This window comes from Zophobas morio, unplaced genomic scaffold (assembly GCF_036711695.1).
Source record: "Zophobas morio isolate AGI-343-1 ecotype UQ-CSIRO unplaced genomic scaffold, CSIRO_AGI_Zmor_V1 ptg000011l, whole genome shotgun sequence".
Taxonomy (NCBI): domain Eukaryota; kingdom Metazoa; phylum Arthropoda; class Insecta; order Coleoptera; family Tenebrionidae; genus Zophobas; species Zophobas morio.
The window spans coordinates 18935458-18962524 of NW_026972116.1; the positions used below are offsets into that span (position 1 = coordinate 18935458).

General features: G+C 31.3%; 1 protein-coding gene across 6 annotated transcripts in view; it reads right to left on the reverse strand.

Moving 5' to 3' along the window:
* The window catches only part of LOC135127122 (uncharacterized protein), a 134506-nt gene that overhangs the window by 98076 nt on the left and 9363 nt on the right, over nucleotides 1-27067 (reverse strand). The window contains exon 1 of one of the 6 annotated variants that reach the window (XM_064053461.1): nucleotides 4162-4406. The exons of 2 other annotated variants lie outside the window; for them this stretch is intronic. Coding sequence is in view for 1 of the 4 variants with exons in the window: in XM_064053463.1 (XP_063909533.1) it covers nucleotides 4098-4106 (9 nt within the window). In the remaining 3 variants the exon portion in view is untranslated. Of the gene's footprint in view, nucleotides 1-4093; nucleotides 4407-27067 lie in introns of those variants that run through there. 3 more of the 6 variants (XM_064053458.1, XM_064053459.1, XM_064053463.1) reach the window with 3 other exon arrangements.

Consider the following 27067-nt stretch of genomic DNA (forward strand, 5'->3'; position numbering starts at 1 on the left):
TCCTGAACGTAAGCGAATTGTAATCGAGTCCGTCGACCGAATCTGTACTTCTACGTTTTCTCGTGTCTGTCTGTCTGTTCGTCTGTCTGTCTGTCGATCTGTCCGTCTATCTGTCCGTCTGCCCGTCTATCTGTCTGTCTGTCCGTCTGTCTGCCGTCTGTGCGGATTTTTATTAGACAGATAATCTCCGAAACTACTGGGCCGATTGTTGTCAAATTTTATATGTATATTATGAATATCATGTAGACGTTTTACCGTTGTTATCACAAAAACGAAAATCACAAAATCAAATTTCATAATATTATAAGGAAGCAGAAAAACGTTTTTGTTAATTAAAATGAGTTCTGGATAAATTTTATCCATGAATTTATTAAAGTTTATTAGTTTTTGTTTTTTGTGGGAATGGGTATGGGTGGGGCTTAATCTTTGGCTTTATTTTTTACTTAATATACATAGCATTCTTTGAACAGCACGATACTCAAAAACATGTTTTACATGATAATTGTTGTAGAGAAATAAGGATTTTAAGCTCCACCTTCTTGGCTCACGATGAAAAAAGAAAGTCATCACAATTGAGACAGGGTGGGTGGGCGGGGCTTATATTTTGCACCATCACTGAAGAACATGTTTCACATGGTAATTCTTGTAGTGAAGAATTTTATTATCGTTGCCATTGTTTCCGACAATTTCGTTGTCTTCTTCAGGTCAAAAAAGTTATTTTTATAAGTAAAATTTAGCGACACACAAAAAAAAACATGAAACTTCTATAGTCCGTTTATCGAATGGATAGAGTGACTATATGGGCTGAAAATTGTCATTTATAAACTCCGTTGTCAACTTACCGTTGATAGTATTTAAAGGGTTGTAGAAAAAAACTGGAGGATTTAAGTTGATTACAACAAAAATTTACTATTTGAGACATGTTTAAGTTTCTTGTTATCGAAATATGTCTAAACATATTAAGAAAAAAGAAAAAATGTAGCCCCGCCCACCCACCCTATCTAAATTGTGATGATTTTTTTTTAATCGTCGAGAGCCAAGAAGGCGGAGCTTAACTGCAAAATCCTTATTTCTCTACAAGAAATTAAAAACATGTTTTAAGTGTTGCTCAAAAAATACTATGTATATTAAGAAAAAATTATCACTAAAGATTAAGCCCCACCCATACATGCCCTGATCTAAATAGTAATGAAGTTTCCATTCGTTGGCAGACCTAGGGACCATATTCCCCTACAAAATTGTACCATTTTAAACGAGTTTCAAGTTTCTAAGAATAAAAAAATCATCACAATTGAGATGGGGTGGGTGGGCGGGGTTTATATTTCGCCCTTTTTTCTTAATATATATAGTATTTTTTAAACAATACGATACTTAAAAACACGTTTTTAATTTCTTGTAAAGAATTAAATATTTTGCAGTTAAGCTCTGCCCCCTTGGTCGACGGCGAATAACAAAAATCATCACAATTGAGATAGGGTGGGTGGGCGGGCTTACATTTTGCCATTTTGTTTTAGTATGAATGTGTAGACTTCTTTTTACAACATGAAACTTAAAACATGTTTAAAATGAAAAATTTGTATAAGGAAATATCGATTTTGCAATTAAGCTCCGCCCCCCTTGACTAACGACGAACAAAGAAAAAGCGTTACAATTGAGATAGGGTGGGTGGGTGGAGCTTATGTTTTGCATTTATTTTTCCTTCTTAATATATATTGTTTTTTCTCCATTACAAGAATCTGAAAATATGTTTAAATTGGTAAGTTTTATCCCATACACTTCTCTACAAATTTACCCTTTCAAACATGTTTTCAGTTTCTTGTCGTGAAAAGATGAGTACCTACATCTATCAAGAAAAAAAAAAGTAAAATACAAATCCCGCCCACTTGCTTTCATCTCAATTGTGATAACGTCTTTATTCGTTCGGAGATTATTGCAAAATACTTATTTCTCTACAAGAAACTACTATGTGAAACGTGTTTTCAAGTAACATGTTATTATATGTGAAGGAAAAAAATCCAAAAAATAAGGTCTACAAAAATGTATCATTTTAACCATTTTGAATAAATTGTCGCGAAAAGATGGTTACGTATATCCAGAAAAAAGACAAAATTTAAGCTCCGCCTACCCACGCCATGTTAATTGTAATGATGTTATTCATTGTGAATATTGAAATTTTAAAAAGTGTTATATTTCATCTTGTAAACTGTGGAAAAATGGTGGAAATTTTCCAGAAAATGAAGACGAAAGTAACTTCTGGAAATGAAAATGTATAAAAAAAGCTTTAGTTAATTTTCGGAAATGTTCGAATAAGACGTTGTGAATATTGAAATTTTAAAAAATTGTTATATTTCATACTGTAAATTGTGGAGATGCGAGGAAAGTTCTGTGGAAACAACTTTCGATCCTTTTTTTAAATTTTATGGAAAAGCTGGATATAGTTCAAAGGCGAGGGAAGTTCTGTCTAAACAATCTTGGACCAATTTTTTAAATTTAAAAGGTAGGTAGGGAAAGTTGGGGTAATATTGAAAATTAATCCCAAACCTCATTTAACTTGCCCCATATTTTCTAGACATGCAAAACTAAATCTTCCCTGCATTTAGTTAAATAAAATTTGTAACTGGGTTCACTGTGCTCTTTTTGCCGTAGCTTCCCTTTTATTTACTCACAAAAAGAACTTCAAACGGACCTTCTCTTATTTCTAGCTTTTAAAATGGCACTGTAGATACGTCATAATGATACAGCCAATTATAAATAAAAGTTAGCTAATTTAGTCGAGTGGCATTCTCGACCAAACGACTTTTCGAAAATTTAAAAGAGTGAATTAATCGAAACGCCAAGCCTATTTCTAGCTTATATTTTATAGACTTATAACCGACCATGGTGCAGTCAACAGGTAAATCAAATTACCACACATAAAATTAACATTAATTTGCAATATAAGATGCTTTTTGTCTGATGTAATCAAAAGTGATATAGTCATATATCGCGTTAATTTTCTCCGTTTTGCTATTGACACTAAAATTGAGCTCTATATGTGTTTATAAATAATTTTCCAGAACCTACTACAATGCGAAAGGTCATAAACCATTTATCTCATTTTGAATTAATTTTAAATATAACGTTTAATAGGATTATCATAAAACAACTGAAATGGCTGTTCAATTAATTTGATATTCCATTTATTGAAGTTTTATTTCGCTAATATTTTGCTCTGTTTTTATTGAATACCCATTTTCTGTTTCCGCAGGAAGTTTCTAGGGTATTTGTATACTTAATATTCTCAAAGTGTAATTTCTTTTTAAACACGAACTTTTTATTTTCGGGAAACGAATTTTTTGCACGTTAAACAAATACATGGCTTCTTACTACGAACCACTGAGGGTTTTCTTAGTTCATCTTCGTTTGTAAATTTCAATATTTGCGATGCAAATACGCCGTGTGCTATTATGACAATTATGAACACTCACTAGGTAAATATTATTGTCACACTTTTTTAAAAAAACTATTAATCTTCGAATCAAATTTTTTACTTGTTGAAAATCGTGCCGCAAATGTACACCCTATAATAACAATATGTTTAATAGCAGCGGTACTCTAAATAATAAGATATTTTAAAGTGATAAACTGTCCAGACGCCGTTTTATCGATATAAAATTCACCGACAGTGTTGACAATAGCGCTAATATAACAAAATAATGTGAATCATTACAGTTTCACTTCGTCGGATGTCAAAGTAATAACCCATTGTTCGAGGTGAAAATCGTCCAGAAAGGAAAATCGTTAGAAATTGTATTTGTCGCTGCTGCCTTTTTCTTTTCGATTGTTAACCGATATTGACATTTACGGTTACAAAAACCAACACCCTGCGAAATTTCCAGTCTAATAAAAGCCCGAGTAAAACTGCAACCAGCTTGATAATTCAGGTCAACAATTCTATTTGTTTCGACTCATTACTCCGTGTTTAATTAATGGTTAAACATGCCGACAACTCTGTCCTATTTGTACAAGAGATTCACACCGCCGGTATTTAATTATTCAAATTCCTCCCTTTCTGAGCCGTCAGCAGTCGCGATAAAGACGAAAAAATTCAAACCTACAATCTGCATCACCGCATCAACGACCTCTTATCAGTGAACTAATAAGGAAATTGGGGATTCACACCGGGATCGTGTAACCGAACACTCGTCACAAGTCCGGCGGATGGCCGAGGGTGGCTGTCACTTCTTGCGCTGGATATGACACTGATGACACACTACATACAATGTCACCACATGGATGTATGTCAAGAAACACACTGTCACCGAAGAAGACCGACCGGCGGCACGCGCGTGTTTCCACTGCTATCCGACCGCATTACGTAACTCGCGGAACTGGGGAAGGCAGGGTGGGGGACGAAACGAGGAGGATGACGCGGGCAACTCGTCTACAAGACCGGAGTCTCCGGGAGGTACGTGCTGTATACTCCGGTGTTAGAGCAGCAGGAGTGGCGAAGAGGTGGTGGGTGAAAGCGATGAAAGCGTGTGGAATTCAAGGGCACGAGTGCCTGCAGTCGCCGCCAGACAGAGGACAAGCCCTTGTAGAGACACTACATTTTTTAAATTCTAGGAAATCTAAAAGGAGTCTGTGAACAAACTACTTTTACAAATTCCTTGGTTGCAATTTAAATGAAATGTAAAATGTACAAAGACCGAAACTTGTTGCATTTGAGCTATTTCGTAATTACTTCCTTCCGTAGGTACTGTAAAATTAAGTGAATATAAAAAATGTACGTTAATTTAAAAGTTGGAATGTATACATTTGATCTAACTCGTCACTAAAGTGGAGTAGGTAGCCACAATATTATTGATTATTATTATTATTATTAGGTTTTTACTGAGAAAAACAAAATAGATATTCAATATTTTTCTCGTGTTAAGATGTGTAGTTCTAACTGCAATTTGTTTTACTAATAAACTGTTTGTTAAAGAAAAATCTACGAAGTAACTGTCGAAAGTTACTGTCGCACGCAAAAGTATTGTCGGTACTCAGAAGCGCAGATTTAGACTGCTCTGCCTCCTCACTGGGGGTTTCCATAATCCCTAAACACTTAGACAGAATAAAGTGGACAAAGATAAAGTTTCCTTGTTTGATTACAGATAATTTTGAATTCAAAACGAAAACTTTTTGAGAAAATATTGTAAATTCTTATTTAATAAATTTATTACGGGTGGATTTTAGATGGGAGTTGGTATTTTTTGTTAACAGATCAACCTGATCCATTAAGCAATCGAAAAAACTTACGAATCTTGACAATTATCTTCTATTTATCTTCTATCTATTTCAATTTTGGGAGTCTTAAATACTTCGGCTTTTAAATTTTTCGATTTTTCGACTTTTCGTGTTTTTGATTTTTTTCTTATTCGATTCTTCAAAATATAGCGACTTTTTAAACCTCACATTTTTGGATTTTTCAGTTTTTTGATTTTTCGATTTGCTGATGTTTTGATTGCCCAATTTTTTTGATTTTCAATTTTGGAATTTTTAAATTTTAGATTTTTTCTCTGTATTTCGATTTTTTGCCTTCTCGTTTTTAGATATTTCGATTTTTCAATTTTTCAGAATTAATTTTCAAGTTTTTCGATATTTTGATTTAACGTTTTTCTTTCGATTTTTCGCCTTCTCGTTTTTAGAATATTCGGTTTTTCAATTCTTCGGAATTAATTTTCCAGTTTTTCGATGTTTCGATTTTTCACTTTTACGTTTGATCGGTTTTCTAAGTTAAAATTTTTCAATTTTGAATTTTCCCATTTTCCGAATTCGATTTTTTAATTTTTCAATTTTCCAATTTCCCAATTTCGCTTTCTCGATTTCTCAGTTTTTCGAAAACAATTCATCTTTTCAATTTTTTGATTTTCCACTTTTTTAACGTTTCAGTTTTGGGATTTATGTATTTAAATATTTAGATTTTTCAATTTTTCAATTATTGGTGTTTCTAAATTTTTGGATTTTTCGATTTTTCGATGAATGGAATATTTAATTTTTCAACTTATCGATTTTTGTCTTTCCGATTTGTCGAATTCTCAATTTTTTGAGATCTCAAATTTTCAAAGTTTTAAGATGTTTCGATATACTTATATCTCGATTTTTAAATTTTTAGACTTTTCGACTTTCTCTTTTTGTGATTTTTTTTATTTATTTGATTTTTCAAAATTTTGCGACTTTATAAAGCTTACACTATATTCGATTATTCAATTTTTTGATTTTTCAATTCGTTGATGTTTAATACCTGGATTTTGTAAATTTTCGATTTTTCGAACTTTTCAATTTAGATTTTTCACTTTCTCAGTCTCGATTTTTTGCCTTCTCATTTTTACATTTCTCGATTTTTCAGAATTAATTTCTCCATTTTTCAATATTTTGATTTTTCAATTTTTCGATTTATCGGGTATTTTACATTTAAATTTTTCAATTTTGAATTTTCCCATTTTTCGATCTTTTGATGTTTCGATTTCGAGGTTTTTCAATTTTTCGATTTCTCGATTTCTAAGTTTTTCGATTATTCGTCCTTTCCATTATTCGAGTTTCCAATTTTTCTACATTTCAGCTTTGGGATTTATGTATTTAAATTTTTCAATTTTTCAGTTTTTTGATTTGTCGATTTGTTGAAGTTTTGATTACTCGATTTTTTAAATTTTCAAATTTCCGAATTTTTATTAAATTTGTTCCTTTTTCGTTGTTTCAATTTCTCTATCTTTTAATTTTTTCCCTTCTCGTTTTTAGATTTTTCGATTTTTCAATTTTTCGGAATAAATTTTTCAGTTTTTCGATATTTTGATTTTTCAATTTTTCGATTTATCAGGTATTTTAGATTTAAATCTTTCAATTTTGAATTTTGCCATTTTCAATCTTTAGCTATCTCGATATCGATTTTTTGACTTCTTGACTTGTTGATCTTTTGATGTTTCGAAGTTTTTCTAGTTTCCAATTGAAAAATCGATTAATCTCAAAATGAGAAGGCAAAAAACCGAAAGACTGCAACGCGAAACAACAAAAAAGCGAAAAATCTAAAATTTAAAAATTGGAAAAATTGAAAATTTACAAAATCGAAAAATCAAAAAAATGTAACATTTAAAATGTCCAAAATTTTGAAAAATCGAATAAATAAAAAAATCAAAGAAACAAAGTTGAAAAATCTAAAAAATTTAAAAATTGAAATAAACTTAGAAATCGGAAAGACGAAAAAGCGAAAAGTCGAAAAATTAAAAAATCCATTAATCGAGAAATTGAGAAATCAAAAAATTCAAAAATTCAGAAACGCCAAAAATTGAAAAATTGAAAAATCGAAAAATTTAAATCCCAAAACTGAAACGTTAAAAAACTGGAAAATCGAAAAGATGAATTATCGAAAGACCGAGAAATCGAAACAACAAAAAAGTGAAAAGTCTAAATTTAAGAAATTCTAAAAATTAAAAATTTACAAAATCGACGGATTGAAAAATCAAAAAATTGAATAATCGAAAAATGGGAAAATTCAAAATTGAAAAATTTTAACTTCAAAAAACCGATAAACCGAAAGTGAAAAATCGAAATACTGAAAAATTAATTCCAAAAAATTGAAAAATCGAAAAATCTAAAAACGGGAAAGCGAAAAATCGAAAGAAAACCGTTAAATCGAAATATGGAAAAATTGAAAAATCAATTCCGAAAAAATGAAAAATCAAAAATTTTAAAAACAAGAAGCCAAAAAATCGAAGGATTGAGAAATCGAAACAACAAAAAATTGAAAAATCAAAAATTTAAAAATTCGAAAAATTGAGAATTTTAAAAAATCGAGCAATCAAAATAGATAAATCGAAAGATCAGAAAACTGAAAAATCGAAAAATGTCAGATTGAAAAAGTCGCTAATTTTGAAAAATCCAATAAATAAAAAATCAAAAAACACAGAAAGTCGAAAAATCTAAAAATTTAAAAATCGAAATATATATTGAAAAATTCCTAAATTGAAAATTTCTAAAACTTAGACCTTGAAAATTTGAAAAATCGACAAATCGGAAAGATGAAAAATCGAAAAGTCGAAAAATTAAAAAATCCATTCATTGAGAAATTGAGAAATTCAAAAATCCAAAAATTTAAAAACGCCACAAACTGAAAAATTAAAAATTCAAAAATTTAAGTACATAAATCCCAAAACTGAAAAGTTAAAAAATTTGAAAATCGAAAAATTGAAAACATGAATTGTCGAAAAACTGAGATATCAAGAAATCGAAATCGAAAAACTGAAATATCGCCAAATCGAAAAATTGAGAAATGAAAGAAGCTAAAAATTGAAAAATGGGAAAATTCAAAATTGAAAAATTTTAACTCAAAAAAAACGATAAACCGAAAGTGGAAAATCGAAATACTGAAAAATTAATTCCAAAAAATTGAAAAACCGGAAAATCTAAAAAAGAAAGCGAAAAATCGAAAGGAAACCGTTAAATCGAAAATTGAAAAATCGAAATAACGAAAAATTGAAAAATTAATACTGAAAAATTGAAAAATCAAAAAAACTAAAAACAAGAAGCCAAAAAATCGAAGTATTGCGAATCGAAACAACAAAAAGGTGAAAAATCAAGAATTTAAAAATTCGAAAAATTGAAAATTAAAAAAATCGAGCAATCAATCAACATCAACAAATCGAAAGATTAGAAAACTGAAAAAATCAAAAATTAAAAACGCCACAAATTGAAAAATTAAAAATCGAAAAATTTAAATACATAAATCCCAAAACTGAAACGTTAAAAAATTGAAAACATAAATTGTCGAAAAACTACGAAATCGGGAAATGGAAATCGAAAAGTTGAAAAATCGCGAAATCGAAAAATTTAGACATGAAAGAAAACAGGCGAATTCATAAACCACAAATTAAAATACCTAGAAAATTGGATAACACTCGGTGTGGTAGTTTCGGAGAACATCTGTCAGAAAAACCGATACGGAACAGACAGACAGACAGACACGCGACGACGACGTCATATATGTCATATTTGTAATGAACTAAATTAGTTTCCCCTGTACATTATTTTGTAGTTAGTAGAATCCTAACTACAAGTAAAGATGATGAATTATTTACTTATTGATATTAAATTTTATTCCTCTAATTTTTCTGAAATTGTGGCACTGCAATAATGTATTAGTGTTAACATTGTACATTTCAAACGTACTATATTGATCCCCACTAAAAAATTGATGACATCGTCTAAAAATTTTTCGCAGCTTTTAATTTCCTTTTACACGATAATATGTGTTCCATCAGCACACAGTAGATACATTGTGTTGGTAATAATATCGTAAAAAACCTTAAATTACAAACTCTGTCGAAAATGGTCTTATAACGAACCACGTTAACGCACATTATTACCTGAATTACTCAGACTAACTGACTATGGTTTATTAGTAATTTCACCATTGTATTCGCGCTATTCAGCATTTCGGTGGTGTGTCTATCCGGAAACCCTGGGGCGAGAACACAACAATACCTCACAGAGTCTCAAATGCATCTAGCACTGTTCTCATAATAGCCAGCGGCGCGTCGTGTTATATAAAGTTTAAACGAAAATTATTAACAATTCCATAATTTATAACTACTTATTGTAATAAAATCGGGCATTCCTAAATCAGGCTTATACGTTTAGGGTTTTGTATGACTTGAACAATTAAAAAATATGCCACAGCAAACATTGTAAAAAAATTGATTTTCGTACCCTTGCGTGACAAACCGCATTGCGCTTGCCTCTAAAGATCATTTAAAATATAAAAACGATTTTTTGGCAAGAGAGATACGACGTTTATATTTAGTTTATGAAATAGTAGCAAGAAAATTGCCAAAACAATGAAAAATACTTACTATTTGTAGCCATGTAAATGTGTTAGTGCGCATTTCATAAAGTACGTCCTTTTTTGGTGAATTAATGTAAAGGCACGCATTCATTTATCAGGACCGGTCGCGTCGCACCCAACCGATCGCTACAATTAGATTTCAAAAATGTTAATACAAAGTAATAATAATAATAATAATAAATAACCAAATCAGTAGGCCAGGGTGGAAGTTTTAACAACAGTCATCATTTTTAAGCACCGCTTACAAATTTCCCATTACTTCCATATGTTGCAAATAATCGAAATTGCTTTCAGGAGCGTGTTGTGTCCGACATAAAGAACATTTAAACCGACATCTGCGAAAGCGACATGCTTGAAATTAACATCTTCGAATAAATAACGTATTCGTTTCAACCAACTCTGGACTCAGTTTTTTTGGTCGCGTGTGTTTATAATAATTTGATTTATTATTTATTTATTATGCATCAATTACATCCATTACACAACATCGAGTAAAATTTATCTCAAAAAACAATTATTTAAATGTATTTTATTGATTGCAGCAAAAACGGTTTGCGTAATTTCCCCGAAGTGGTCACAATGACAAATTCGTGTCAGCGGTGTGAATTGACAAAAATTATTAATGGTCGCCAAATAAATCAAATAAATAATTACCAACGTCATTAATAAATGAAAAATGAGACAATGTCGCCAATTTAAACCAGATAAATAAATAAACGACTTAAAGCCACACATTTCCCTGATGAAATTTTATCGTTTTGTGTTTTGTGATGAATTCTGGACCGCAGATCACGTAGAAAAGAATTATAAAATCAGCAGGGTCGTGTGCCCTAATGCATATAAAATAACCTTAGTGTTAACACGAATTACATTCTTGATCACCCAATTTACTCTGTGGCTCATTCGTTCTGCTTGGAATGAAATTTTATTTGTGTTGCTTTGAAAATATTTTCAGCTGCCTTCATTCGGTGTGACAACGGTTCACATAATTTAGCGTTATTAGTAAAAGATGTGCTTCTGTTTTGCCGAAATGGCGCCGGGTTTTACTGAAACGAACAAAGGTATTTGTTGTGCTTCATAAATGGGGGAAGTGGTAATTGTGTAACTTCACAGATCGTGTGAATCATTTACGTCGATATTGCTTCTAAAAAAAGCGTAGGTTAGAGGTCTAGGTGTAAACATAAGTTTTGTTGTTGTCGGTTTAATCCCGGTGGTTTAAACTTTAAACACTTATTTAATACGGTTATTTTTAGTTGCGGTATGTGAAGAATCATGCTGGTTAGAATGTTTGGGTGTAAGTTAAGATCGACATTCAGATTAGCTGCGTACGGACTATTTCACTCACAAATTAGTTTTAGGTTTCGTTAAAATAAAAAAAAAATACACTGACGCTTTCGTTGCTTCTTTATTACCTAGTCTACCTAATGATAGGTTAATTGTGATTAAATTTAATTAATCTTAATTAATTACGTAATTGTAATATATATAGCTTGTAGAATATTTGGATATACTGTTCAATATATCATTAAACTTGGCCTTTAACACATGTCATCATTAAGGCTTGCGTCTGAGCTGGTTTCGTCCTATGTTAATTAAATATGGAACATGGGGAACATTAGTAGTAGTCTCAGAAATTTTTGGCAAAAAAAATTAAAATTGTGTGTAGCAATATTTTATGATTTAACTTTGTAAATGAACAAACCGAATGCTCTGGAATCTTATAAACGATTTAAGGTAATCAGAAACATTGTAAATTCTTCATAAAAAGTTTAATAATAAAAAAGTCCTGTTCGTCTATTGTTTTAGAGATTGTATTGCGATTATGGTTTAAATATTTCAGATAATTCTACATGGAAACTTGAGGTTACTGGATGTATGGTTTTTATTAAACACTTCCTTTCTGGGATCAGTAGTAATCTTAGGTGCTGATACGTGTTAAAAACGGCTACGTAGTTGTAGTATTAACAACGTAAAATATACTTTAAAAATGTTACAATAAATTTGTAGTAATAATAAAATATTAATCTTAATTTACCATGGACTAGAAATATGAACAATTACATAACTCCAAATCTGTCAGTTTCTAACATAATAATCGACACAATAGCATTCATTCTTCCAGACGATTTGTATAAAATAGAATTCGTTGTCATAAATTAGAAAAATCAGACGAGGACGCTAATAATTACTTTAGGAGAAGTTGTCGGCTAACAACTCAAACTGTGTCGAATTTAAAACCAATTTTTTTCAATAATTGTTCGTTTTGTTAAAAATTCTGCTAACGACTAATTTTCCACTAATGATCCTGTTTAAATCATTTGACGTATTTTGAATTAATTTTTCAATTTCTTGATTTTTCAATCGTTTCATTCTTCAATTATTCGAGATTTTAATTTTTCAACATTTTGAATTTTAGATTTTCCGTATTCTTGATTGTTCAGTTCTTTGATTTTTCTGTTTTCAGTTTTACGAAGTTTTAAATTTTAGAATTTGCGATTTTAAATCTTTAAATTTTTTTATTTTCTGATGTTTCAATTTCTCGATTTTTCAATTTTTCGATTCTTCAGTTTTTCAATAATTTGATTTTTCGAACTTTTTAATTTTAGATTTTTCAATTTTTTAATGTCCCTATTTCTCGATATTTCGACCCCTCGGTTTTCAGTTCTTCGATTTTTCTGTTTTTAGCTTTTCGAATTTTAAAATTTTTGAGTTTCGATTTTTCAACTTTGTGTTTTAAATTTCACGATTTTGAATCTTTCAATTTTTCGATTATCTGATGTCCCTATTTCTCGATTTTTCGGACCCTCTGTTTCAGATTTTTTAGTTTTTTGATTTTTCCATTTTTTAAATTTCTGGTTTTTCGTTTTTTTCAATTTTTCGATTTTTTGTGTTTCGATTTCCATGTCTCGGTTTTTCGATTGTTCAATTTCCCCGCTTTTTAATTTTTCAATTTGTCGATTTTTCGAATTCTCGATTTTTTCATGTTTCAACTTTTGGATTTCTTGATTTTTCAAAGTTTCGATTTCTCAATTTTTCAGTTCTTTTTTCGATATTTGAATTTTGGGATTTTTCAATAATCTATTTTTATTTTCTCAATTTCTTGACTTTTCAATTTTTCGTTATTGTAATGCTAATATTTTTATAATTGTAGATTTTTCGAATTCTCGATGTTTCAATTTTTCAATTTGGCGAGTTTTTAAATTTTAGACATTTCGAGTTTAAATTTTTCAATTTATGGTTTTTTGATCGTTCAAGTTCTCGATTTTCCAATTTTTCGATGTTTTATTTTTTTGATATTTTAAATTTTTGGATTCCTCGATTTTTCAGTTCTTTCGATTTTTAAGTTTCACGAATTTTTTAATTGTTGATTTTTCCATGTCTTGATGTTTTGTCGATATTTTCTTTTTTCGAATCCTCGCTTTTAGATTTTTCATTTTTTCAATTTCTCCATTTTTTAAATTTCTGATATCCTAGGTTTCCAATTTTTAAATTTTTGGATTTTTTATGTTCCTATTTCTCGATCTTTCAACCCCTCGGTTTTAAATTTTTTAGTTTTTTGATTCTTCTATTTTTTAAAGTTTTGATTTTTCGTTTTTTCAATTTTTCGATTTTCTGTGTTTTAATTCTTCGATTTATCGAATTGTTTAAACTTTATAATTTTCAAATTTTAATTTTTCGTTTCAGCTATTTCGATTTCTCGATCTTTTCATGTTTTAATTTCTAGATATTTCAATTTTTCAATTATTCGATTTTCGGATTTCTCGGTTTTTCGATTTTTCGGCTTTTCGATTTTTAATTTTTCAAATTGTTCGATGTTTTAAATTTCAATTTTTCATTTCACTTTTGAAAAATTGAAATTCTTCGATTCTTCAATTTTCGATTTTTCAATTTGTCGATTTTTCGAATTCTAGATTTTTTCGTTTTTCAACTTTTGGATTTCTTGATTTTTCAAAGTTTCGATTTCTCAATTTTTCAGTTCTTTTTTCGATATTTGAATTTTGGGTTTTTTCAATAATCTGTTTCGTCAATTTTTAGATTTTTCGACTTTTCCGTTTCTCAATTTCTTGACTTTTCAATTTTTCGTTATTGTAATGCTAATATTTTTATAATTGTAGATTTTTCGAATTCTCGATGTTTCAATTTTTCAATTTGGCGAGTTTTTAAATTTTATACATTTCGAATTTAAATTTTTCAATTCATGGTTTTTTGATCGTTCAAGTTCTCGATTTTCCAATTTTTCGATGTTTTATTTTTTTGATATTTTAAATTTTTGCATTCCTCGATTTTTCAGTTCTTCGATTTTTCTATTTTTAAGTTTCACGAATTTTTTAATTGTAGATTTTTCAATGTCTTGATGTTTTATCGATATTTTCTTTTTTCGACTCCTCGGTTTTAGATTTTCCATTTTTTCAATTTTTCCTTTTTTTAAATTTCTGATGTCCTAGGTTTCCAATTTTTAAATTTTTGGATTTTTTATGTTCCTATTTCTCGATCTTTCAACCCCTCGGTTTTAAATTTTTTAGTTTTTTGATTCTTCCGTCTTTTAAAGTTTTGATTTTTCGTTTTTTCAATTTTTCGATTTTTTGTGTTTTAATTTTTCAATTTATCGAATTGTTTAAACTTTATAATTTTCAAATTTTAATTTTTCGTTTCAGCTATTTCGATTTCTCGATCTTTTCATGTTTTAATTTCTAGATATTTCAATTTTTCAATTATTCGATTTTTCGATTTCTTGGTTTTTCGATTTTTCGGCTTTTCGATTTTTAATTTTTGAAATTGTTCGATGTTTAAAATTAAAATTTTTCATTTCACTTTTGAAAAATTGAAATTCTTCGATTCTTCCATTTTCGATTTTTTAATTTTTAGATTTTTAGATTTCTCGTTTTTTTCAGTTTTTCGATTTCTTAAATTTTACATTTTTAGATTTCACGATTTTTTTATGTTCCCATTCCCAATTTTAGTTTTTTTTAATATTTCAATTTTTTATTTTTCCAATCTCCACGGTTTTTGCATTTATAATTTTTTTTAATTTCGAGTTTAAATTTTTCAATTTCTCGATATTTCAGTTCTTAGATTTTTTTAATCTTTACTTTTACCAATTTTTGAATTTTAGATTTTTCAATGTCTAGATATTTTCTCGATATTTTGTTTTTTCGACTCCTCGGTTATTGATTTTTAATTTTTAAAATTTTCGCATTTTTTAAATTTTTTGGTTTCCTGGTGTTTCGACTTTCCCGCTTTTCGATTTTTAGAATTTCGGATTTTCCATTTTTTTTTAATTTAGCTACATATTTTTCCATTTCTTGGAAAAATTAATCGAATTTTTTAATTTTAATTTTTCGTTTGAGCTGTTTTGATTTCTCGATGTTTTCACGTTTTAATTTCTAGATACTTCAATTTTTCACTAATTTCGGCCTTTCGATTTTAAAATTTTTCGAATTGTTCGATGTTCTAATTTTCATGTTTTCAGTTTCAAAATTGAAAATTTTCAATTCTTCAGTTTCCGATTTTTTAATTTTAAGATTTCTAGATTTCTCGTTATTTTAATTTTTTCGATTTCTTATATTTTACATTTTTCGATTTTACGATTTTCTGTTGTTCTCATTTCCAATTTTTTCATTTTTTAATAGGTATTTCAATTTCTTGACATTTCGGTTTTTACATTTTTAAAATTTTTAGACTTTTCAATTTCAATTTTTTTAATTTTAGATTTTTCGGTTTCTCGAGTTTTTTAATTTTCGACTTCTTGGTTTTTCGATATCTCTGTTTTACGATTTTTAAATTTTTTTCTTCAATTTTCGATTATCCAACTTTTCGATTTTAAATTTTCTGTTTTTGGCATTTCGAAGTTTTTGATTTCTCGATTTTTCGCCTTTTCGATTTCCTTCGCGGTTTCGATTTCTGGATTTTTCAACATTTCGATTTATCGAATTTTTAAAATTTTAAAATTTTTTATTTTTCAAATTTTAATTTTTCCTTTGAGCTATTTCAATTTCTCGATATTTTCATGTTTTAATTTATAGATATTTCAATTTTTCAATTATCCGATTTTCTGATTTCTCGGTTTTTCGATTTTAAAATTTTTCAAGTTGTTCGATGTTTATATTCTCATGTTTTCATTTTCAAAATTAAAATTTCTCGATTTTTCAGTTTTCGATTTTTTAATTTTTAGATATTTCGATTTCTGGAATTGTCGCTTTTTCAGTTTTTCGATTTCTTAAATATTACATTTTTCGTTTTTTCAATGTTTCGATTTTTTTAATTTTCGATTTTTCGATTTCTCGGTTTCTAGTTTTTTTTTTAATTTTTTATTTTTACGATTTTTCAACTTTCGATTTCTCAAGTTTTTTTAATTTTCGATTTCTCGGTATTTCCGTTATTTCAGTTTTACGATTTTTCAATTTGTTCGTTGTTCAATTTTTCAGTTGTTCTATTGTGCAGTTTTTCGATTTTTAAATTTTTCAATTTTCAAATTTTCTACTTTTGGCGTATCTAAGTTTTGGAATCGTCGTTTTCGAATTCTCGATTTTTCCATTTTTCGACCTTTCAATTTCTTGATTTTTCAACATTTCTATTTCTCAATATTTCAGTTTTTCGATTTATCAGTTTTTTGATATTTGATCTTTGGAATTTTTCAATAATTCGATTCTTCAATTTTTCGACTTTCCGGTTTCGCAATTTCTTTATTTTTCAATTTTACGATATTTTAATTTTTCGAATTCTCGATGTTTCAGTTTCTCAAATTTGCGAGTTTTTATTTTCGACTTTCGACTTTTCAATTTCTGGATTTCTAGAATTTTGAATTTTTTGATTTTTTAAATTTTACACATTTCGAGTTTAAATTTTTCAATTTATCGTTTTCTGATGTTTCAGTTTCTCGATTTTTCAATTTTTCGATGTTTTACTTTTTCGATATTTAAATTTTTGATTTTTCGATTCTTCCATTTTTCAGATTTTTAGTTTTACGAATTTTTGCTTTCTGAGCGTAAGCTGGTACCTGTATCCATTCTTATTAGGCACGTAATCTCCGAAACTGCTGAACTTGGCCCTTTTCTATTTTTTTTTCTTGCGCTGGTAATGCACTTTTGTGCTATGACTAGTATTTTCTCGAAAATGTGAAAATACGCAGGTCTTCATATCATAATGATAAAATAAGAATTATAATGTTCATAACATTTTGTTCGATTATGGTTTTGAGAAGACAGACTCATTCAAATCAAACTAATTTCTACGTGACATTCTTTCTATGTACAAGTATAAATAAACACATGAGTTTCAGATTGCTATTACTTAGTCCTGAAGGACAAGGGGTGTTATTTATGCCTCTGGTTTTTACTTTACAGCGGTTAGCACAACACGAAAATCGTAAAATCAAATTTTATTTTTTTAAAGAGCTGAATTTTCGGATTATACTCAGCGTCTTCGACCATTTCTTTATTAATCAAATTAAGAACCTCATTTTTTTGAAAATGTCAAAGTAGATTTGTTGGACTATACTTCAAAAGCGAGAAAAGTTTTATCGAAGTAACATTCGACTCCTCGGTTTTAGTTTTGTCAATTTTTCCATTTTTAAAATTTTTGATTACTTGGTTTTTCGATTTTTCCGCTTTTGGATTTTTAGATTTTTTGATTCTTTTAATATTTCGACCCCCCGATATACTACATCTATTTTAGTATCGTTTTATCATGGAAAAAAAGGAAACAATTGTTATACCTTCTCTAGGATCTCTTAATAAGCACGATATCCTCTGCACGACAAAATTTTGGAAAACTGATGCAGCTATTTTGTATAATAGCCAGCGACGTTGTTTCGCTGTTGCAATACCTTGTTCACACAGATAAGACAGTTAAACAGTCAACAATCCCAAATCACCACATACAAACATTATGCAGCAGGCTCTGTACCAAGTGTATTTTCGTAGCTAACAGGAAGAGCAAAACTGCTGCAGGTAACGGCACGTGTTCGGCCCAATGCAACTACCCAATTAAAGTCGCTGCATTTTCCTCCTGTGACACCTATTAGAAAATATAAAGACTCCGAGCACCTTTAATGTTTCGCAAAACAACAAACCCCCGCAATATTAAATTTTACAAAACGTGGCACATTACAGCACCTAAAAACGCAATACAAAGTAATCGAATACGTCACAGCCCTGAGCTGACATCAATTACACATTAGTCTTCTTTGTTTGCGTTTCCAAGCCTACCCTCCGCCTGAAACTGGAAACTTCAAATTCGCTTCAAGCAAACAATTAAAAAAATAATTTTGTTTCGTTCTCCACCCCAACCATTCTCCGCGTTCTGTCGACGAAAAAATAGAAAAAATGAGTCCCTACTTGGAGGTTAATCAACGATCTACTCACCACTATACAGCTAGACTCCGAATCAATTCCGGGCTCGTTTGCATTCGATAATTGAGGTTGCACGAACTTTGCAGAAGTCGCCATCAACAGTGCAAGATAAGATGTTGTAGTCACGATGGCACTCAACGGAAATTTCAAATGAGTGTGACACTATGAGTTTGTTCGGAGATTAGGTCGTTCGCAGAGCCAATTTGCATCGGGTAAACTTGAGACAAAGCGCACAAGTTTTATCTTTTGCGACAAATTTCAATTGCGTCAAAACGGCCCGGCCGCTGTTTGCAGCCACTAATTCGACATTTTCGGCTCAGAGCGCAAAGTTTAAAACTGTGGGTGGTGAAAATAAAAGAAATACATAGCGTGTTCAAATAGAGTGAATAGAAAGCACGGTTGCTTTTATAGTGAAAAAAATCAAAACTAGAAAATTTTCTAGTACTCTTAGTGGAGACAATATGCGACAGGTCTTCTATCTAGTTCATGCGATTAATCCCAGTGCGCCATAAAGCAGGGAATAATTTACCGCTCCACCCTCTAATCGTTCAATAAAAAAAGCGTCGTAAAATATCGCCCCTGTCTAACCTCAATTATGTATCTTTCAATCTATGTTAAAGAGCGGCTGTTATCCGTGTCCGCTACGTCGGTTTACATAGTGGTCAAATTTTGACAGAGCGGTAAATACGAAGTTGAATTAATGTTTTTCGACAGATTTATGTTAGCAGGTTTTGTCAAAACATGCATAATTTCCTGGGAGCGGTGATTGCGGTATTCCAGTCACTCTTCCAGGAGAATTTATGAGTGATACGGACGCACGATGCATCTGGTTATTGCATTCACCGATATAAATCAATTGGGCGTCCGTAATGTCGATCGGAAGAAACCTGTACCGGCCCAACCAAAGGTCAATTGGATAAATGTCGTCCTAAATATATTCTTGTACCCTAGATAGATAAGTACGAACTAATGAAAACAGCGTAATTACTACGCTTTAACGTTAGTTATTGATTAAGCGTCCAGGTCGTTCTGGTTTTTATTTTTGTTTTGTAGTCATCAACTGAAATCAATGAGTGTGCTTTATCCATACATCTCTTTATTCAATTATTCCAACAATTTCAGACTATGCATGCATCAAGTTTTTGACCTCGATCGTTTTCCTGTTTAACGTAGTCGGATTTAGTTGAAAATTGGGTTGTGTTTAGATTAGATTATAATTAAAATTTTACGACTGCAGTGTTTCATTTCGACTTTCCAAATTTACATCACGAAAATTTTGTGCGCTGGGACGATCAATGAAGAAAATTAATACCATTACATCGTCTATAAAGTAAAGCGTATTAACGTGTCCGTTTTATTGCTTTTAAATATCCACTTTCAATGTTATTCCTTTTTACGATGCTCAAGGTATTTGTGTTCGACTTTCCTTGTGGTAATGGCAACCATTACAGAGACGGCTTTACTCGTAAATGAACCTGACGTAAAACAAGCTAACTAAATTCATGAAATCATCAGTGCTACTTCTATTTGTGAACGCTGACCGTAATGCATGTAAGTAAACTTATGGCTTATTTTGTAACATGAACTTCGCTGGCAAACAGTTTCAAAGTTAACTGGACCATCTTAAAACCACCAAATTTACGGAAATGGGGTTACATATGTAATAAGTTTTCAGGTGGATAGTTGTCAATATAACGCTTTTGTTGTTCACGTTTTTAGTTTCAGAATGTGCCAACACCGTGTTTTCTACCTAATATCTTTCAGCGTTCTATGTTATCGATTCTACATGTGCTCCGTTCCATTGAATGAAGATTCTTTAGAAAGAAAGTAAGAAAGTGGAAAATAGAAGTGAATTATTATGCAATAGTATTCTAGACCAACCATTTTTTGAAGTGAACAAATTCACAAATAATGTAACTTAATAATAATAATATAAACAGAATTTACCTAGACCTGTTTCCCCGAGTGGGAGGAATTCAGTCGTATATTTTTTTCTCTTATCATTACACTCTATGTCCCGTAATCAATACCTCCTACGTTGTGCTGGCGCTCTAAAGACCAGTTTGTGAGACAATTACGTCCTAATAAGTTGTAGCAAACGACCTTTTACACCAAGTTTTCCCATTCTTCTGTAACTTAAGGGTGCAACTTAGTAAACCGAAATAATCGTAGAGTCCTAGGGAGTGTCACGAATATTTCATAAAAGATTTCGCTGCTTTACCAACTTTCAGGCTCCAGAAAGAAAGTCTGTTGCTTTCCCCTCAAAAATAACTTCTGATGCCATTATCTTATCGCCGCTATTAAGATTGACTCGTTAAAAGTTGGCGATTTCTTTCAACCATTCATCACTTGCCTTTGATGAATTAGAAACTAATTGTTTGAGAATAAGCGGGGGCGGGCGGGCAGGTGCGGCGCACAAGCGACCGAATTTGGGGCGGCTAAACTGGCAAATTTACTGAATTTGCGGAGTCACTCAAAATGTTGTTTAAAATCGGTTATACGCAACAACAATGGGTTTCTCTATTAAGCATTTACATGGGTTGTTTGTATGTACTTAAGTACGTGGCTCGTACATTGTCAAAATTTATAATATCGGGTTGATATTTCAAAAAATGACATAAATGTACATTAAGTTTTTAAAATCAGGTAAAGTCAGGTCAGGTTAATTCAGGTCAACTTTTTAAAGAAATCAGTTCAAAGAATTTTTGAAAACGAACTACGAGTAATTTTTCGAAATTTTTGGTCAGGAGGAACTGTGAGTTTTTTACTAAATACCTAATCAAAATTTGTCTAATCACTCCCTTCAACAATTTGATGATATCCATACATGGTTTTGCCAATTAAAGTTATTTAAATTTTATAAAATAATTTACTCCTGTACTCGTGGTTCATGAATCCGCCTTGCATCAAATATCTCGTGGGCCAATTGGTAAAGTGGCGGATTGTCGGACTTGTGCTGTCGTCCGTGAGTGTTTCAATCCCATCCTTATCGAAAGTTTTTTTTTACACTGACTGGTTTCATCTATATATTTTTGTTACAGAGATTATGTTAAAATAAATAAAATTGTGCAAAATCAGATTTTATATTTTTCCGAAAAAACTGGATTTGCAATATTTCAGGTATTTATGGAAATTTTGGAACGCAATTTTCACCACTGTTTTCAGCTTACAAAACTATAGAAATCGTATCAGATATATTTCGACTTTATTTGATGGAGACATTACATTCTGAAAATGTACCCAAAATTCCATGCAGAAAACATAAATATAAAACAAAAACCAGTGGTGTATATAACACCCCCGCAACCCCTGCACCACGAGGGCGTAAATTTGAAGGGGTCTTTGTTGATACAAGTGCTGGCAATATGAAAAATATATTTAAAACAGATAACTAACAGTAATTTTAATGTATTCTCAGTAGATTCTAAATTCGACTATTCATGTTTATACTTCGAAAGAATTCGACTATTAAACACGTACCGATAACCAGCATCAGTGGTGTATGCATTTGGATTAAAAGAAAATTAAATGGTTTTGTCTCGCTAAAACAGACGAAAGGACTAATTAATGAATTAAACTACAATGGAGCAAAACGGTCCAAATATTATTTCATTATATTAAATATAGTTAGGCACCGTTCTTGATTCGATCAATAAAGAAAAAAAATTGGAAATGCCAAGGAACATGTTCGAACCCGGATTTTTCACACTTAAAAGAAAATCAAAGTGCATTCATAAACTACAAGTAAGGAGTGCATTATTTTATAAAATTTCAATATTCTAACTCCGCAACATTTTGAACGGACGTCATAAAATTGTTGGTAGGGAGCATCACACAAATTTCGGTTAGCGTCTAGCATCTAGATCATATTCCTAATACACACTTCCAAATTAAAAAAAAAATGTTTGGCAAATCAAATCATTTCGACAAAGTCACTGTCCCGATTTTCAGATCAGGAGAACATATTTAAATTGCTATCATGATATTAAAAGAAACTATTACGTCAAAGTGGCAGCGACTGTATATACAAAATTTGAGAACAATCGGTCTAGTAGTTTCGGATATTATCTGTCCAATAAAAATCGACACAACTGACGGCAAACAGTCGGAAATATGAAACATAGTTTTTCGTACTATTACAACGAACCGTCGAGAAAACATAAAATTAGCCATTCGACGTATTATAATACTTCCTTAGCTTACGTTCGGGAAGTCAAAATGGATTTGGTACTTCGAACAAAATTTTAATCTTGCTTAAACATACGCATAAAAATCAAACACGGTTTAAACAATATTTAAGTGTTTAAAGGGGTTGTAGAAGAAGAGTGGCGGATTTAAGTTGATTACTACAAAAAATTACCATTTTAGTGGGGCTTTAATTTTTTCTTAATATACATATTATTCTTTGAACAACACGATACTCAAAAATATGTTTTTAATTTCCTGTAAAGAAATAAGTATTTTGCAGTTAAGCCCCGCCCTCTTGGTTCACGGCGAATAAAAAAAATCATCACAATTTAGATAGGGCGGGTGGGCGGGCTTACATTTTGTCTTTTCGTTTTAATATGGGTAGACTTCTTTTCACAAGATGAAAATTAAAACATGTTTAAAATAGAAAATTTGTATAAGGAAGTATCGATTTTGCAATTAGGCCCCGCCCCATAATTACGAAATCCATATTTCCTTGCAAAAATGTACCATTTTAACCATGTTTTAAGTTTCTTGTTGTGTAAAGATGGCTATGTATATTATGAAAAAAAAAGGCAAAATATAAGCCCCGCCCACTCACCCTGTCTCAATTCGGATGATTTTTTTATTCGTCGTAAGCCGAGGGGCGGAGCTTAATTGCATGTTTTTAAGTATCGTGTTGTTTAAAGAATACTATGTATATTAAAAAAAAAACGGCAAAATATAAAACGTCGCCCACCCACCCCGTCTCAATTGTGATGATTTTTTATTACTCTTAGAAACTTGAAACGCTTTTAAAAGGGTACAAATTTGTAAGGAAATATGGAGTTTGCAATTAGGCTCCGTCCCTAGGTCTGTCAACGAATGAAAACTTCATTACTATTTAGATCAGGGCAGGTATGGGTGGGGCTTAATCTTTGACTATAATTTTTTCTTAATATACATACTATTCTTTGAACAACAAGTTTTGAATTTCTCGTAGAGAAATAAGGATTTTGCAGTTAAGCTCCGCCTTCTTGGCTATCGACGATTAAAAAAAATTCATCACAATTGAGATAGGGCGGGTGGGCGGGGTTACATTTTGCCTTTTTTCTCAATATGTTTATACATATTTCGACAACAAGAAACTTAAAACATGTCTAAAATGGTAAATTTTTGTTGTAATCAACTTAAATCCTCCACTTTTTTCTACAACCCTTTAAATATTATCAATGATAAGTTGCCAACGGAGTTTATAAATGACAACTTTCAACTCCAAAAGCAACCTCAGCTGGAAGAGCAACTGCAAAGGGAACTTCAACAGCAAGTTTATAAGTCCCACTTAGTAGTTTGTAGGCACGTGAAGCGCATCTAGTCACTCTATCCGTTCGATAAACGGACTATAGACATTCCATGTTTTTTGTTTTGCGTGTCTCTGAATTATAAAAATGACGTTTTCGAGGTTTACATGAAGAAGACAACGAAATTGTCGGAAACAAAGCCAACGATAATAAAATTCTTCACTACAAGAATTACCATGTGAAACATGTTCTTCAGTGATGGTGCAAAATATAAGCCCCGCCCACCCACCCTTTCTCAATTGTGATGACTTTCTTTATTCTTTGTGAGCCAAGAAGGTGGAGCTTAAAATCCTTATTTCTCTACAAGAAATTATCATGCAAAACATGTTTTTAGGATTTTACAGTTATCCTTATTTTTCTACGAGAAATTACCATGTGGAATATGTTCTTAAGTAATCGTGTTATACAAAGAAAACTAAATGTATTAAAAAAAAAAAAACAAAAAAGAAGCCCCACGCAACCGTTTCGTGCTCAATCGTGATGAACTTTTCATTCGTTGTCAGACCGAGGGGCGGGGCATAATTGCAAAATCGATATTTTCCTATACAAACTTACCATTTTAAACATGTTTAAGTTTTTTGTTCTGAATGACTACACATATTAAGAAAAAACCCAAAATGGAAGACTCGCCCACCTTCCCTGTCTCAATAGTGATGATTTTTTTATTCGTCATAAGCCAAGGGGGCGGAGCTTAATTGCAAAATTCTTAATTCTGTACAAGAAATAAAAAACATGTGTTTGAGTATCGTGTGGTTCTAAGAATACTATGCATATTAAGAAAAAAATAAGCCAAAAATTAAGCCCCAACGTCAACGGAAAAGTTGTCAGTTATCAAAAGCCTACCGATTTCTGAAGAATTTGATACATGAATCTTATACACATTATCATGAGGTTTTTGTCATTCCGCTTCTATTCCTGTTAAAGCTTGATTTTTATGTTTTTGTTTTTATTATTTTAAATATGTCTTACTTATTAAAATCTTAAATTATGTGGTGTGAATGTATAGAAGAATCTTTTCAAGTCAGCTCAGGTCAGACTAGGGACGTTTCGGACGCATAGGATACGAAAAAATAGGTCTCCCATTTCCGTCTATCAGTCTGTCTGGACTGGTTGTTGTCAAATTTTACGTGTGATTTAAGAATATTTCGTAAAGCGGTATCAAAATTTGTCTAAACATTTTATAATAGATAAAATAAGTCAGAGGAATGGACAAGAGTCGGGCGAGGCTGAGTTTAGCTTTTTCTACAGAGTCTTATAAGCAGGCAGTAACCCCGCCCACCCACCCTCTCTTTATTCCAGTGACTACTCTTAATATTGTCCAGTCTTATCTTGGAAAGTATAAGCCCCGCCCATCCGCCGCATATTTTTTTAGAGGGTGTTATTTGGCCAAATCAGTCTTATCTTAGCAAGTACTAGCTCCGCCCACCTTATCCTCATTTTAACGATTTTCTGTAAAGTGCCAAGAAATTAATAAAACCTAGGGTGTCAAAAAGAGAAGAAAAAACGCAGTTTTTTTTGTTATATTATTGGCTATCAAAATGCATTTCTTATTTCAGAAGAAAAAAAGAACGGGTGGGTGGGCGGGGCTAAGTTTAATTCTTTCACACAGAGTTTTTTATAAGCAGGCAGTAATCCCGCCCACCCACCCTTTCTTCATTCCAGTGACTACTCTTAATATTGTTCAGTCTTATCTTGGCAAGTATAAGCCCCGCCCACCCGCTCTATATTTTTTTAGAATGTTATTTGCCAAAATCAGTATTATCTTAGCAGGTACTAACCCCGCCCACCTTATCCTCATTTTAACGATTTTATTTGTGTTCATCATTATAAGATCAATATTTCATTCAAACCACATACAATGAATGACTAAAATGAAGGCCGGGTAAGTGGGCGGAGTTTATTATATGTTCTTCTGTAAAGTGCCAAGAAACTAATAAAACCTAGGCTGTCAAAAAGAGAAGAAAAAACGCTGTTTTTTTTAATATTATTTGCTATCAAAATGCATTTCTTATTTCAGAAGAAAAAAAGAACGGGTGGGTGGGCGGGGCCAAGTTCAATTTGTTCTTAGAGTTTTTTATAAGCAGGCAGTAATCCCGCCCACCAACCCTCTCTTCATTCCAGTGATTACTCTTAATATTGTCCAGTCTTATCTTGGCAAGTATAAGCCCCGCCCACCCGCCCTATATTTTTTAGAGTGTTATTTGCCAAAATCAGTCTTATCTTAGCAGGTACTAACCCCGCCCACCTTATCCTCATTTTAACGATTTTATTTCTGTTCATCAGTATAAGGTCAACCTTTCATTCAGACCACATACAATGAATTACTAAAATGAAGGCGGGGTAAGTGGGCGGAGTTCATTATATGTTCTTCTGTAAAGTGGCAAGAAACTAATAGAATCTAGGCTGTTAAAAAGAGAAGAAATAACGCTATTCGTTTTTTTTTGTTATAGTTTAATTTTTTCTTATAGTTTTTTATAAGGAGGCAGTAGCCCCACCCACAACCTGTTCATTTCAGTGACTACACTTAATATTGTTCAGTCTTATCTTGGCAAGTGATAACCCCGCCCACCCACCCTATATTTTTTAAGAGGGTGTATTTCCCAATATCAGTCTTGTCTTAGCAGGTACGTCAACCAAAGTTAAAATCTCGAACGGTAACGTCAACAACGAACAGCAACGTCAGCCTCAATTTTATAAATCGACATTTACACAGGATAATTAAATTTGCCAATTCTAAGTTTTTCAATATTTTTCAATTTAACATTCTGGATTTTCCTCGCACATGTCTCTAAGTAGGTTTTATCCAAACAATAATTCCAAAAAATTTATAAAAATAAACTTGATCAAAAAGAGTACTAATAGTTTACTCAGAGATAAGTTTGAAAATGTTATAGCCCATAGGTCCCCCACCTTGTGCAAAATTCTAGGATAAATAAAGATGGCGAAGCCGAGAATTTTTAAATATGAACTCACGACCTCTATGTTTGATATCATCAAAATGTTGTTATACAATTTACAATTTTTCTAGACATTTAGGGAAAAAATGAAGACGGGTTCATAAACCACAAACCACAAAAAATATTTAAATTTTGAGGTTAACGTCAACCGGGACCTATTGTTTCATACTTTAGGGGGTAAACGTCGATAAAACATGAAAATGGTCTTTGACCGCGTGGACCCTACGACAGTACTTCTTTAGCTTACGCTCAGGAATTAAAAATATAATTACGGTATGTACAGTACCGAGACAAGGATCTTTTTATATTCTAATGTAAATATTTACATCTACTCAATATAGCTGTCAACTGTAGAACACTAGAATGTATAGA